This window comes from Dasypus novemcinctus, chromosome 17 (genome assembly GCF_030445035.2).
Source record: "Dasypus novemcinctus isolate mDasNov1 chromosome 17, mDasNov1.1.hap2, whole genome shotgun sequence".
NCBI lineage: Eukaryota > Metazoa > Chordata > Mammalia > Cingulata > Dasypodidae > Dasypus > Dasypus novemcinctus.
In genome coordinates, this window is record NC_080689.1 from 2,343,694 (window position 1) to 2,359,071 (window position 15,378).

General features: G+C 47.0%; 1 protein-coding gene across 1 annotated transcript in view; it reads left to right on the forward strand.

Moving 5' to 3' along the window:
- Positions 1 to 15,378, forward strand: part of NPHP1 (nephrocystin 1) — a 77,034-nt gene that overhangs the window by 40,656 nt on the left and 21,000 nt on the right. The window contains exons 11-15 of the mRNA XM_058278083.2: positions 277 to 405; positions 6,876 to 6,950; positions 8,404 to 8,514; positions 9,864 to 9,946; positions 14,851 to 14,927. Of these exons, the coding sequence (XP_058134066.1) occupies positions 277 to 405; positions 6,876 to 6,950; positions 8,404 to 8,514; positions 9,864 to 9,946; positions 14,851 to 14,927 (475 nt within the window). The remainder of the gene's footprint in view (positions 1 to 276; positions 406 to 6,875; positions 6,951 to 8,403; positions 8,515 to 9,863; positions 9,947 to 14,850; positions 14,928 to 15,378) is intronic.

Consider the following 15,378-nt stretch of genomic DNA (forward strand, 5'->3'; position numbering starts at 1 on the left):
AACATACTATGTAATCTAAGTATCTTTTAAAAATAAATTAAAAATACATTTTAAAAAAGGAGAAAAGAAAAAGTACAAATATTTTGTAAAAAAATTTACCTGAAATGACCACAGTTTGTATTTGAAACTTTCCTCCTGTGTATAAATTCCCCCTTTTTTCTTTTTTACTTTGCACATTTTCTTAAGAGGTATTTATAAAAGATGCTTAGGAAAATGAATTTGTTTTAAAAGGCGTTGAAAAAACAAAGTCTTATTCATGAATACCTTTTCTTCCAGATTAGGTCAAGACCCAGCCGAGCGTCGCTGGTGCTGACGCTGTGGAGCTGCACAGCGGTGCCTCTCCCGGGCGCGAGCCTGCAGGTGCTCAGCAGACACGTGCGCCTCTGTCTCTTCGACGGCACCAAGGTGAGCTTGCCGAGGACTCCAGGGGTTCACGTCAGGATGGAAGGGCATTGTGTCGTGCCCCGCGCTCCGAATCCACTGCTCTGGTTGTCTCTGTGGTTTGTGGAGGAGTGCACACCTCACTGGCCCTAATGGCCTAGGTGTGACCCTGGCTTCTGTCCCCCACTGAGTGTGCAAGCTGGTAAAGCCAGAAGGCAGGGACCTTTCCCGAGCCTTAGGCCTTTCTCCTGTGGAAAGGCGCAGGTGCTGATCTCCTGGGGTTGTGGACACTTCAGGGCTCAAGCGTGCGGAGTACGGCATTTCTCACGAATGGCCACATCTCTACATAGAGCGCTGCCTTTTTCAAAATTGTCCACACCCATGGCCAAGACCCCGGTCAAGGTATGGGGCCTTGCAGTGCCCTGGGAAGCCCCTCACGTCCTTTTCCCCTCCACCCCTCCCCAGTTCCTAAGAGGATGTTTCTCACCCAGTACCAAAGAGTTTGAGTGAGTCTTTATTTTTAAGATTTATTTATTTATTTATTTCTCTCCCCTTCCCTCCCACCCCGGTTGTCTGTTCTCTGTGTCTATTTGCTGCATCGTCGTCTTTGTCCGCTTCCATTGTTGTGAGCGGCACGGGAATCTGTGTTTCTTTTTGTTGCGTCATCTTGTTGTATCAGCTCTCCATGTGTGTAGCACCATTCCTGGGCAGGCTGCACTTTCTCACTGGGCGGCTCTCCTTATGGGGCGCACTCCTTGCACATGGGGCTCCCCTAAATGGGGACACCCCTGCATGGCACGGCCCTCCTTGCACACATCAGCACTGCGCATGGGCCAGCTCCACATGGGTCAAGGAGGCCCGGGGTTTAAACCACGGACCTCCCACGTGGTAGACGGACGACGCCCTAACCACTGGGCCAAGTCTGCCGCCTGACTGAGTCTTAAAACGGTAATTGATTTGCTTGTGGGATATAGGTTAAACACTGCTTGGATGGAAATTTACAGTTTTAATTGCATAAATTAGAAAAGAAGAAAGATTTAAAATTAGTGATCTAAGCTACCAATTCAGAGCTGAGAAAAAGAAGAGAAACCCGAAGAAAGTAGAAAGAAGGAAATCAAGATAAGATTAGAAATTAATAGAAAACAGATGAGCAAAAGAAAATCAACAAAGGCAAAAGTTGGTTCTTTGAAAAGATTAATTCAATTGAGAGATAACTGGTAAGATTGATGAAGAAATTTGAAAAATAGTGTAAGAAAGAAAACAAATTCCATCATCGGATGTGAAAATGGAGCCATCACCACTGATTGTAGAAACAACGGGGATATTATGTAACAACCTTATGACGATAAATTAGACAGCTAAGGTGAAACCGATAAATTCCTTGAATCTACCGAAACAGACACAAGAAAAAATAGAAAGTTTTCTTTAAAATTTCTTTTAAAGAAATTGAAACTGTAATTAAAAATCTCTCACAAAAACAATATGCTCAGATGCCTTCGCTGGAGCCAGACTGCCCAGGAGGAGCGTGGCTCCCCGTGTGCCAGCTGGGGGCCTTGGCCACCTTCCTCGGCCTTGCTGCCCCTTCCCAGGCGCTGGGGCGCATGTCCTGGGGTGGGTGTGAGGGCTGAGCGCCTGGAGTCGAGCACGCGGAGCAGGGCCTCGAGCAGATGAGAGAGAATGGCACTCTGCTTAGAGAGGTGGAGGTGGAGAGGGTTAGAGAGGTGCCTAGCAGGTAAAGACCCGCAAAACGCGGTGATGGCTGGGGTGTGGCGGGCGAGGGCGGGAGGGGTGAGTGGCAGCCGGGCCGCCTGTTCAGAGACTCCAGGAACATCGGGAGAGGGGCCTCTTGGAGGGGTCAGCTGTGGGCTTGGTTTTGCCCGGGCTGGGTGTGTGTCTAACTCCCAGCATGACAAAAGTGCCTTTCTTTCTTTCTTTCATCTGAACTGAAGTCACTGTTTTTTGTTCATCTGAAAATGTCATTTCTCCCTTTTTTGAGGGCATTTTTGCTGGATATGGAATTTTAGGTTTTCAACCCACCCATACACCACTTTAATATCATCCCATTGTTTGCGTCCATCGTTTCTGTTGAGAAGTTGCCTGTATGCTTACAAGTAGGTTTCTTTTTTATCTATACTTGTGAGGTTTGTAAGACTTTTTGAGCCTGTGGCTTGATGTCTTTCATCAATTTTGAAAGCTTCTTAGCCATAACCTCTTCAGATTAGGCTTCTGCCCCATTCTCTCTTTTCTTTCTTTCTGAGATTCCAGTTGCACTGATGTTCTCACCAGAATCCTCTCTTGATCTCTATTTGTAGTTTCTATCCTATTATTTCTCTATACTTGGTTTTGATATTTTCTGCTTTTTTCAGCTCACTAATTCCCTTTCAGCTTTGTTTACACTCCTGTTAAATTGATTGTATTTTTCAGTTCAACACTTTGCTTTTTTAAAAATGGTTTTCAGTTCTTTGTTGAAATTCTCAGTCTTGACGCTATCTCTTTACAAATAGGAAGCACAGAGACTTTGAAAATGGTGTCTAATAACTCCAATACAGGGTGCCTCTTTGGGTCTGTTTTTATTGAATGTTACTTTTCCTAGACTTTATGCAATGTTGTCTTTGTCTTCTTGTGTGCCTGATTTTTTTTTTTTGGAGGTACCGGGGCTGGATATTGAACCTGTATATGGGAAGCTGGTGCTCAACCGCTGAGCCACCTCGGCTCCCTGAGTTGGTCTTTCTGTGTGTTTGCTTGTGTGTGTTGTTGTGTTTTAGGAGGCACCAGGAGCGGAACCCGGGACGCCCCATGTGGGAAGCGGCGCTCAACCGCTTGAGCTGCATCTACTCCCCTGATTATTTTTTATTTCATGCCAGAAATTACATTTGCACAAGAATTTGGACAAATAATTTTGAGGCCTATACTGATGTTGTCTTACCTTCCTCCAGAGAGGATCCCAGTTTGCCTGTTTCTGGTACCTGTAGGTACTGCGGCCCGTGTCAGTCCAGTTCCAAGGGCCGAGCGGTCGAGGCTGAGCTGAAGCGTCTGGGGTAAGCCTGGCTGCTCCTGGCTCACAGGTTTCCTCGTCCGGCCTGCAGAAGCCCCAGCCCAGAGCACGGGGGTTTCGCCAGCAGCTGCCCCCTTAGTTAGCACTGGCTCCAGCCTCTGTCCCTCTGCCCCACATGGCTGCCAGGGGGCCTGCTTGACCTTTTCTTGGCCCCTCCTGGGTGTCCACGTCTCCTAGGAGAAAAGCGGTCCCCAGCTTGGGACCACCTCTCCGGCCTCCGCTCAGGACCACCGTCCTCCCCAGACCCAGGCCTTGGAGTTGCACATTATTGCCTTAACCTCTGCAGTATCTAAAACTGATTGTTTTTTTTTTAAATTCTTCTAGAATTTCTAGTTGATCTCATCAGGAGGGTGAAGAATTATATACACTCTCATGACCAGAGTTTTCTAGCGGTACTTTTTCCCCTGTATTCTCCATTTCTAAGATTTCTGTTGGTTCTTTTTTTTTTTTTAAGATTTATTTATTATTTCCCCCCTTCCCCTCCTCCCATCCTGCTGTTTTTGCTGTCTGTGTTGTCTTCTCTTCTCATTTTCTCTCCTCTAGGATTCACCTCTGATTTGATCCTGGGGACCTCCAGGATTCACCGGGATTCGATCCTGGGGACCCCTGATGGGGAGAGAGGTTCCCTGTCAATTGCACCACCTCAGTTCCTGGTCTCTGCTGCACTTTACCTTGACTCTCCCCTTGTCTTTCTTTTGATGCATCATCATCTTGCTGCCTGACTCACTTGCGCAGGCACTGGCTCACCACCTGGGTACTCAAGCGGGCACTGGCTCACCACGCAGGCACTCGCGTGGGCACTGGCTCCCCTCCCAGGCACGCTTTCTCTTCTTTTTCACCAAGAGGGCCCAGGACTGAACCTGGCTCCTCCCATCAGATAGGCGGAAGCTCCATCACTTGAACCACATCTGCTTCCCTGTTGGTTCTTTTTTGATATGTGTACCTAGTCTTATTTTTTTGGCCTGTGCTTAAAAAGTTATTTTTCTTTTCAAATGGAAATTACGCCATCATTTATCATTTGACTGCTCTACACATACTTATTCAGGCTTGAAACAATGAGCTGATCATTTGTGTCACGTCTTTCTTGTGTTTGTTTCCATGTAGAGGACTTTTTTCTTTCCCTCCCTATCTACTGGTGTGGTGGTCGCCCCCGTCAGTAGCCCCAACCCCAGTCAAGAGCCCCTTGTCCTAACAGAGCCCAGAGCGCCTGGTCTCAGGTGACACGGGGACCCTGTCCTGACCTGTGTCAGCACGTCTTCGTTCTCCCCCGTCGAGCTCCCTGCTGCCTGGGGGAGGCGGGCGGCACTCACTCCCCTTCCCCCCCGGCGTCGGCGGTCAGGTGCCTCTGCTGGCCCAGGCGGGCGGCACCCATGGACCGTGCTCCTTGCCACCCCATCCTGCCTCTCGACTCAGGGCCCAGGAGACCCTGGCTTCACCCCACCCACTCGCTTTTCTCTTCTGTTAGGGCCCATTGAAGTGCTCCTTGTGCTTTTGAGGCCCACGCTGCCGCTGGCTCTCACGGCTGTCCGTTTGGAGCAGAGCACAGAAGCACAGACTCAGCATGCCCCTCGAGCGCAGCCCCCGCTGTCCTCGCAGCGTTCGCGAAGGGCCAGTCATCAGCCTGTGTGGCCGATGGTTTTCTCGAATGTCAAAAGCAGTGGTCGGGCTGGTCCTTTTTAGCCCCGTGAGCCCGTAAACTGAGAAAGATGTAAAGTCATCAAGCGGAAGAAGTTGCTCCTGGGTCTGCACTTCACAGTGAGGTTCTCCAGGTGACAAGGTAGAAGCAGAGATGGTGCGGGGTCTAGAGCCTGACGTCTGCAAGGACTTCTTGGATATTAGAGCTGGAAAGCACTTTTTGAAAAACTTAGAGGAGCCTTTAAAATAAAAAATGGAATCTTACATTAAACATCAAGTAATAATCAGAAGGAATTTGTTCTCCAAGAGTCCAGGTTGAAAATTTATATTACTTCAGAAAGAGTTTAAATAAATTCATATATATTAGTTGTTGAAGGAAATGGGGATTTTCTTTACATGGAAATAACTTTTACCCATAAAATGCATCTTCCTGGTGCAGCTAATGGGGGCGCAGTCCTGGACTTGAGGGCAGGGGGTTGAATTGGACCCAATACCACATATTTGGATTACTTTAAATTACTTTTAAAGCTTAATTTTGGGGAAGTGGACTTGGCCCAGTGGATAGGGCATCTGTCTACCACATGGGCGGTCCGCAGTTCAAACCCCAGGTCTCCTTGACCCGTGTGCAGCTGGCCCATGCGCAGTGCTGATGTGTGCAAGGAGTGCCCTGCCACGCAGGGGTGTCCCCTGTGTAGGGGAGCCCCACGCGCAAGGAGTGCGCCCCATAAGGAGAGCCGCCCAGCGTGAAAGAAAGCGCAGCCTGCCCGAGAATGGCGTGCACACACAGAGAGCTGATACAGCAAGATGATGCAACAAAAAGAAACACAGTTCCTGGTGCTGCTGATAAGGATAGAAGCAGTCACAGAAGACGACACAGCGAATGGGCACAGAGAGCAGACAACTGGGCGGGGGGGAAGGGGAGAGAAATAAATAAAAAATCTTTAATTTAAAATAAAGCTTAATTTTGGAAGTGTTACTCTAAAACTTTATCAAAAATAAAATTACACATTATTAGTTTAGGAGAGTGCCAATTTTGGCCAGAACTTTACAGAATTTGTACCCTTCTCAATAGAATTTTCTGTTCCTTTTGTATTTCGTTGTTTATAGTTATCTATTTATATGTATATATATGGGTGTAGATATCTTGAAGAAGGACATGACTGAGCTGTGAGCACTGTCTACCTAGTCACAGGATAACAGACTATGGAGGAACCACTCTTAGGGGTTACATGTCTTAAAAGGGCATTTTTGCCTGAAATGTCACTTACTTTTCTGGTTAACCTACCTCAGGTATTTAAGTGTTTCACTTAATGTAATTTTTTACTAATGCAAATGTCCAAGTCTGAATTTATTTTATCAATTCCATCATGGTTTTATTAAGTGTTGTAACACTTGTTTTGTTGTTGTCGATTATTTTAAAAGTTATACCTAAGGAGCACATGTGGCTCAAGCAGTTGGGCGTCTGATTCCCACATGGGAGGTCCTGGGTTCAATTTCCAGTGCCTCCTGAAAAAACAAAAACAAACAACAAGCACAGCAAATGAAAAAGCCAGCTCAGGGGAGCCGATGTGGTCAGTGGTTGGGCGCCGGCTTCCCACATATGAGGCCCCGGGTTCAATCCCTGGTCCCAGTACCTTAAAAAAATAAAAGAGGTTACACCTACTTGGTTTTAGAAGAGAAACATGAGAGAGTTGTTGAAGTAAAATGTTGACGTCCCCACCCCATTGCCCATTCCTCGGCCGGCCGTGGGGGCAGCTGTTTGAAGAGCCTCCCTGTGACTGCAGCTGGGAAATTCTCGTTTCAGGTTCTGAGCAACATCCACGTGGTCAGAGCCACGTGGCAACCCAAGAAGCCCAAGACCTGGACCTTCTCTCCCCAGGTAGGGCGTCCGCTGACAGGAGGGAGTGAGAATGCACCTCTTCCTGTTAAGTGTTGTTAGTACATAACTCCTAACGGGGTGTCCAAGAGGAACCCAGTGCTCCTCAAGTGACAGATGTGCGACCAGCACAGGCCAGGCGGAGTAGGATTTGCAGCCTTAGATTCTCGAATGTTCTCTGAGGACTTTAATAAAAACTCCTCGTCTTTCTGGGTCAGCAAGTTATAATTCCCAGGAATAATCTCTTTCAGTGGACTTCAGAGCTTAATTCTTGAAAACGTCTGATGCAAAATTAAAAGCAAAAGATAGGCTCAGAAAGTAGGGTGCTCACAGGAGCTGTGCTTTCCTCAGGTGGGAGCCGCTGAGGCCTGGGCAGCCCTCGGGGAGGCCCTGTGGAGCAGGAGCAACGGGGCCAGGCTGGCCCGGGGAGACGGGGCGCCCTGCTCTCCCTGTGCTCCTCCTCTGGGCCTCCGAGGTTTCCCTACCTGGGTGTGGGGTTCCCTCCACTCTCCCTGGGCTGCTGCCCCGTCGTTCACCTTCCTCTGCTGGCACGACGCGCTCGGCGGAGGCGCTGGGGCCACGTGTACCCCGCTTGTGTGGGGCCGCGCCCCGAGAGCCTTGGCTCAGCACCTCGGCCCCGCGCTGCAGTGGCCCGCGCGTTAACGGGTGGGGGGAGCTCTGCCAGGCTCCTGTGGGGCGGCCGGGGAGAGGGCACGCTGCCTGCTGACAGCGGCCCCTCAGCCCCTCAGCCCCTCGGCGTGTAAGGGACCGTCACGAGAGGCCGAAGTCAGGGCAGCACGGATGGGGGGACGGGCTCGAGGAAGCTGGACAGATAAGAGGGGGTCGGGGTGGCGGACGGGCAGGGGCGGCGGGCTGCCCGAGAGACAGGACGGCATGGCAAAGGGGAGGCTGCTGTGCTTCAGGGGAGCTGGGCTGGGGCGGGTTCACCATAGTTTTAGTTCTGTTTGCAAAGGCAATGTTAACATAGTAACTCGGGAGTGCAGACTCTTCTTTATGAGGTCCCTGGGGTCGGCCCTGGGCCTCGTCTGTGCCAAGCTGTTACTTAGCCCTGGGCCACCCGCTCCCCGTGCAGGCTCTTTTTTGCAGTACTTCTGGGGCCCTTGAGGTCCTTGTTTCACCTCTACCATTAGCCTCTACTGTAACAGAAGGGTAAGTGAAGATACAGGTATTTCCTTTTTCTAAAATTTTATTATTTTATTTTCTGTTTTTCTGTTTTTCTGGGGTATTTCCTTTTAACAGAACTTACTTTTTTAATAATTTGAAATGATTAGTATAACTGAGAACAAATTTGGAACCTCTTAATCTGTTTGCTTTTCATTTCCTTTAAAAGACTTCTTATTATCATGCAAAAGACATAAATACCAGTTATAGATGAAGAGGAATGGAGCCCGCTCCCCCTCCCTTTGTGCCGGTGACTTAGTTCCTTATTTTTCAGGTGACTGGCATCCTGCCGTGCTTGCTTGACGGGGACTGTTTTGTCAGGTCCAACTCTTCGTCTCCAGATCTTGGAATATTATTTGAACTTGGAATTTCTTATATTCGCAACGTATGTCAGTAGAAAGATAACGATTTCTAATGTATCAATTAAGAGGGAAGGGGTGTGTGTGCGCATGCGTGGGGGTGACTGGGTATAAAGGGAATCGTGCCTGTATTTATAAGTAAAATAACAGATTTTTTGTGTGTAATGGCACCCTGGAGGAATAGGAATGGAAATGATTCTAATTTTATCTGTAGCACTGCTCTTTTGGTGGCATTTAAAATATAGGGCATTTGTTGACTATAGCTTGTGCGACTTCAAGTGCATTTAAAAAATAAAGATTCACCAAGTACAGGCCTTTGCAGGGAGTGATACACGGTGCTCAGCGGCACTCCAGCCCAGGCTTCTGTCCTAGAGAGAGAGCAAACGTGGCCCTGTAACTGAGGGTTCTCATCAGGAGACCTGGTCAGGTGGTATTTTCCTAAAGGAAACACCAGAAACTTGGATTAATTTGTGTCCTGTAACTGTTAACCCTGTGGGTGCGGCTCTGAAATAGGCTCTCACTGTCCCCACGTGCTGGGCCAAGCTTGGTAGCTGTAGGCGACACACTTGGCCCTGTGGGAGCCCCAGAACTGAGAGTTAGCCAACAGTGCAACATCCTCCTTTTGCTCCTTTCGTTTCCTTCTGTTTCGTTTCTTTCTTTCTTTTTTTTTCTTGAGGAACCAGGGCCAGGGATTGAACCCAGTACCTCGTACATGGGAAGCCAGTGCTCAACCCCTGAGCCACATTGGCTTTCCTGACTAGGTCTTTTCATTTGTTTTGTTTGTTTGTTTTTCTGTTTTGATTTGTTTTTTCGGGAGGCACTGGGAACCGAACCCGGGACCTCCCATGTGGGAGGCGGGCGCTCAACCACTTGAGCCACATCCGCTGCCCACCTTCCGTGTCTTTAAGGAAATTCATCCTTACTTGTTGCAGAGGGGTAGGGCGGGGGAGAGGAGCAGACCCCAGGCGACCTCGCTGGCCCCTGACAGTGGACACTGCAGGGAAGTTCCAAGCAGGAAGCCCTTGAGTGATTTCCGCATTTGATTTCTCAAGAAGCAAAGCTCCATAACTCCCTGCAGTATTGATGTGATTCGAGATCATTGCACTCAGTAGTTCTCTCACTCAAGACAATTGCAGCCGTTACCAAATCATTGTTTGGGTTTAAGGGCTTTTCAAGGGCAATTTTGATAAATTAGGATTTTCACTTTAGAGACTGCCTTAGTACCTGACTCTACTGCGTTTCATTTTACTTTCCTGTGAGAAATGTTTCCATTCTAAAGGTGAACACTGAATTTCTTTCTTTAAAAGGCTCTGGTGTGTGCTTATGATTTTACTGGTTTATACACTAAGTTTCATATACCGGTTTTATTTCCTAGTCAACTGGAGAGAGAGGAGAGCTCAGCTGTGGCTGGGCGGCGCTTCGGCTTTTCGATGCCAGTGGACTTCCTATCCCAGCCAAGTAAGTTGGCCCGCTCCTGCCAGATGGCGGAGCGTGTGGAAATCCATTCTGAGAATCTAGATACCTCAGGTTTTCAGAGTATATAAGTTCTGCTGGCATTTTAACATCTTTTGGGGTTTTAGTGTTGATTTTAATGTTCTTAAAATAGTCTATGAAAACTGCATGCCGAGGCTCATCATAGGAAGGAAAGAAAGGACACAGATAGAAGAGGCATTTTAAAAGATGTTTGCATTGGCTGATGAGAGTTTTATTTCGGTAATCTCCTAAAACTGCCTAACTCTACTCAAAGATAGTTCCAGGCTGCCCCCTCGGGATGCACTGGAATCCCCGGCAGCCACTCGAGGCAAATTCAGAACGTCCGACCAGAGAGGAGACGGGGGGATTATTTGCAAAATACACCTAACAGTCAGAGGAGTAGCCCTAATATAAAAAGAGCTCTAAAAAATTAGTAAGAAAAAGACAATCCCAATTTTAAGAGTCTAAGTTTAAGGCAAAAAAGTGTAAGTTTCAGGTGTGAAGACATTCACAGAAGAAGTATAAATGGGCAGCAGTATGACGTGATTACGATCCCACGTTTGGAATTAGGAGAGCCAGTTCCCAGCTAAATTGCCTATAGTATTTTCTTATTATCCTTTTGATGTCTTCAGAGTCTGGCGTGATATCCATTGTTTCCATTCCTGATACTGGCAGTTTGTCATCTCTCTTCTCTCAGTCTTGCTGGAGATTTGTCAATTTTATTTATCTTTTCTGAAGAACCAGTTCTTTGTTCCTGTATTTTTCTACTGTTTTTGTTTTCAATTTCATCGATTTCTGCCCTTTGTCATTTTCTTTCTTCTGCCTCCTTTGGGCTAGCTTTATTCTTTCCAGTTTCTTGAGAAGGGAGCTCAGATTATGGCTTTGAGGTTAATTCTCTTTTCTAATTTAAGCATCTCATGCCATAAATTTCCTTCTCAGCAATGCTTTAGCTGTGGCTCCAAAATTTAAATGCGTATTTTCATTTTCATTCAGTTCAATGTATGATTTAATTTCCCTTGAGAACTTGCTTTTGACCCGTTGATTATCTAGAGAAGTGTGAGATTTCCTATCTAATTATTTCCCTGTTATCTTTCTGTTACTGATTACTAGTTTGATTTTACTGTGGCCAGATAACACACTCTGTGTGATTTCATTTCTTTTGAATGTGCTGAAGTTTGTTTTATGGCCCAGGATATGGTCTGTCTTGGGTGCTTAAAAAGCATGCACGTTCCGCTGCCGTGAAGTGGGGGTCTATACAGGTCGTTAGGTTCTGTGGGCTGACGGTGTTGTGAGTCCTTCTCGACGCTTGTGGATTTTCTGTCTAGTTGTATCAACTGTCGAAGTCTCCAGCTATAATTCCAGCTTTGCTTATTTCTCCCTTCAATTCTACCAGCTTTTGCTTCACATATTTTTTGCAGCTCTGTTGTTTAGCACAGACACATTTAGATTTGTTCGGTCTTCTTGGTGGACAGACCCTTTTATATTATGTAATGTCCCTCTCTGTCCCTGGTCACTTCCTTTGCTCTGAAGTCTCCTTACTTTATCTAATAATAATATAGGCATTCTTGCTTTCTCTTGATTAATATTTGCATGGGATTTCTTTTTCCATCCTTTTACTTTCATCCTACCTATGCCATTATTTTCAAAGTGAGTTACTTAGACATGGCATATATTTGTTTGTTTGTTTTTTAATCTATTCTGCCAACCTCTGTCTTTTAATTTGTATTTTTATACCACTTATATTTTTTTAATTATTGATATTCTAGTACTTCTGCCATTTAATTGGTTTTCTGTTTGTATTCTCTCCTTTTATTTCTTTGTTTTATTTTTCCTACTTTCCTATGCATTACTTAAATAATTTTTTAGAATTCCATTTGTATTTTTAGTGTTTTGAGTGTGTCTCTTTGTATAACTTTTTTAAAGTGGTTGCTCTTAAGTATTACATTATATACATAACTTATCAGTCTACTTGTTTTTACATTTTACCAATTCAAGTGAAATGACATTTTACTCCTCTTTACATTTTGCACTTCCTCATTTATAATTGTCTTAAATATTTTTTCTGCATACACTGAGAACCACATCACACAGTATTATATAGTTTTTGTTTCAACCATCAAACATAATTTAGAAAATACAGGACAAAGTCTGTTGTGTTTACCCATATTTTTACTTTTTCTATTGTTCTTTCTTCCTTCCAGATTTTCCAAGGTATATTCTGTTAGCATTTCCTTTTCTCCTAAGATCTTCCTTTAGCCATTCTTTTAGAGTTGGTCTGCTGGCAATGAATTCTCTTAGTTTTCCGTTATCTGAGAATATCCTGCTTTCTTCTTCTTTCCTGAAGGATGTTTTCATTGAATGTAGAACTCCGGGTTGACAGTTTTTTACTTTTAGCATTTGAAAACTGTTGTGCCACTTTGAATTGTTTTTCCCGCCAAGCTAAGGTGTTATTTCTGTCACCACTTTCACGATTTTCTTTGTCTTTGGTTTTCAGAAGCTTGGCTTTGATGGTCTTGATTTGGATTTCTCTGACTTTATCCTGTTTGGGGCTTGCTTAGTTTCTTGAATCTGTCTGTGGTTCTTTTGCCACGTTTGGGGAGTTGTCAGCTATTGTTTCTTGATCCCCTGTTCAGCCCTCCCTCTCTCTGCTCTCCTGCTGGGCCTCCAGTGACACGAGTGTTGGATCATGAGTGCCATAGTGCTCCCCGACCCTGGGCTGTTGTTCCTTTCACTCAGTCTATTTTTTTCTGTTATTCAAATTGGTTCTTTGTATTATTCTGTCTTTCCATTGTATTTGTCTATCTTTAGTTCATGCATTCTTTCTCCTCCAGTTCGCTACTTGAGCCCATCCGTTGTTTTTCATTTTAGCTATTGTGTTCCTAGTTCTAAAATTGCCATTTGGTTCTCCATGTTCTCTGTGTCGTGCTGAGACTGTGGATTGGCTTGCTGAGGCTTCTTAGCGTTGGGCTCACGTGCTGGCTGAGCCCTGCTCAGGGGGCCTTGCAGGCGGTCTCCGTGGTCTCTGTCCCTTGGTGTTCTCCGTGGTCTCTGTCCCTTGGTGTTCGGACCCTCCTGGCTCCTGGAATGAGGAGTGATCTTCGCTGAATATGGGCCCTGGGCGCTGTGTCAGGAGGCTCTGGTGGTGTTTAGACCTGACTCAGGGCTCCCTGGGACTCCTCTCCTGCAAGGGAGGGCGGGGACCTCGTTCCTGCCAGCGGGCGAGCCCAGGCTCCCCCGAGCCTCTGCCGGCCCTGCGGGCTCCTGTTCCTGCTGGGGGGTGGGAGGCCGCTCCGTTGGGCCTCTTCCCAGCCTCTGCCGGGACCCCCTCCTGGGAGGGCGCACCTTGGGCTTCTGCTCACCCGGCAGGAGCGGGCCTTGCGCCTGCAGGCAGCGAGAGGAACCTGGCTCTGCCCTCCCGGGATCCCACCCCCGGGGAAGGGAGCGTGGAACGCTGTGGCCTCAGACCCGCCCCCGGGAGGCCGGCCACTGTCCTCAGAGGGAGGCCGGGCTGGTCCTCTGGGCTGGAGGCTGGCTGGGCAGAGTTGCCGGAAAGCTTTCCTTCTAGCTGCCCCGTCCTGGCCCTGGGCTAGAGAGAAGGTGTTTGTTTATTAGTTTGTTTGTTTGACCTGCGCTCAGGGGCATTTCTGAGTTCCCAGCCTCTTGAGCTCCACCTTGGAGATACACGGGGTGAAAAGAACACGCAGCGCCCCCGCGGGCCTGCCTTCCTCCCCACCCTAATGAGTCTTCTGGTTTTGGGGGTGCTGTGCGTGCAGTGTGTGTATATATAATGCTCAGGGTGCTTAGATTTATTTAACAGGACAAATAAGAAAAGTATGCTTCTGTCTTCCCAAAAATGAGTCAGCTATTTTTAAAATGATATGGGGCACACATATATATTAATGTAAAGATTGCCAATGTATGTTATTGTATGAAAAGAGCACATTGTGGAACAGTGTGCACGCGTGGTGGGCTGTATAGCTCTAAGGACTGTGTGTGCACGTGTGGTGGGGTTTGTGGAAGTGGGGGAGTGGGACAGTGGATTACAGGGCCTTTTACCAAAAATAAGGTTGTATTGGTTTTGAAATTTATTGTTTGTATATATTTATTCAAAATTACATAGGAAAAGATATGACAGGATACCAAACTAGGGGAGAAGGAATGGGGAGGGATTTTTCAGTTTTTACTTCTTATTTCTATGCCACTCAAATATTTTACAACAAACCTCCATGTTACCTTTATAAATTAAAATAATGTAGGGAGGCGGACTTGGCCCAGTGGTTAGGGCATCCGTCTGCCACATGGGAGGTCAGCGGTTCAAACCCCGGGCCTCCTTGACCCATGTGCAGCTGGCCCATGCGCGGTGCTGATGCGCGCAAGGAGTGCCTTGCCACGCAGGGGCATCCCCCGCGTAGGGGAGCCCCACGCGCAAGGAGTGCACCCCGTAGGGAGAGCCGCCCAGCGCGGAGGAAAGTGCAGCCTGCCCAGGAACGGCGCCGCCCACACTTCCCATGCCGCTGACGACAACAGAAGCGGACAAAGAAACAAGACGCAGCAAATAGACACAGAGAACAGACAACCGGGGGAGGGGGGGATTAAATAAATTTAAAAATAAAATAAAATAAAATAAAATAATAGTAAAATAAAATAAAATAAATAAAATAAAATAAAATAAGTAAAGTAAAGTAAAAGTAAAGTAAAAGTAAATCCACAGCGGCATTGTTTTACATGACAAGTCCCTTGAGGGGGGCCCAACAGCTGTTCTCACTTCCCAGGGAAGCACAAAGGAAAGGTCTGGGAATGTGTCTGTGCTGGAAAATGTCTTTCTTCTGACTCGGTGTCTGTGAACTGCCGACAGCATGCGCCCGTGACCGTTTGTTGTTCTCTTCCAGGACGTATGAGCTCTTCTTGAACGGTGGCACCCCTTACGAAACAGGTGTTGAACTGGACCCTGCAGCATCCAGAAGAGGTACCGCGCTCGGACGTCGCCTTCCTCTCCTTACGTATCAAGCAACTAGAGGATGCATGGGAGAAGGGAGTATAGTCTAATAAGTGTAACATTTTTCACTTGAATTCAGATCTTAAAACATGTCATTTGCTATTAAAGTCCTAATCATTTTTATCTAAGTACTTAATTTTTGGTAGCTCATATGAGACTAATGTTGGAAATTGTGACGCATGAGGAACTTCTCGTTGACCACAGGGCTCATGCTTGGGACCACACAGAATTCAGGGGTTGCCCTTTCTCTCCCAGACGTCCCGGTCCTTGTTCCCTGCTTAGAGCACGTGCCGCTGTGCTGTCTGCATGCTGGGCTGCCCGCAGTGCGGGTCCGCCTCCGTGGGACAGGACGGAGTCAAGGGCTGAGGTGCAGGTGGCTGTACCCAGATGAGACCCCCCTGGTCTCCTCTGTGGCCTGGCA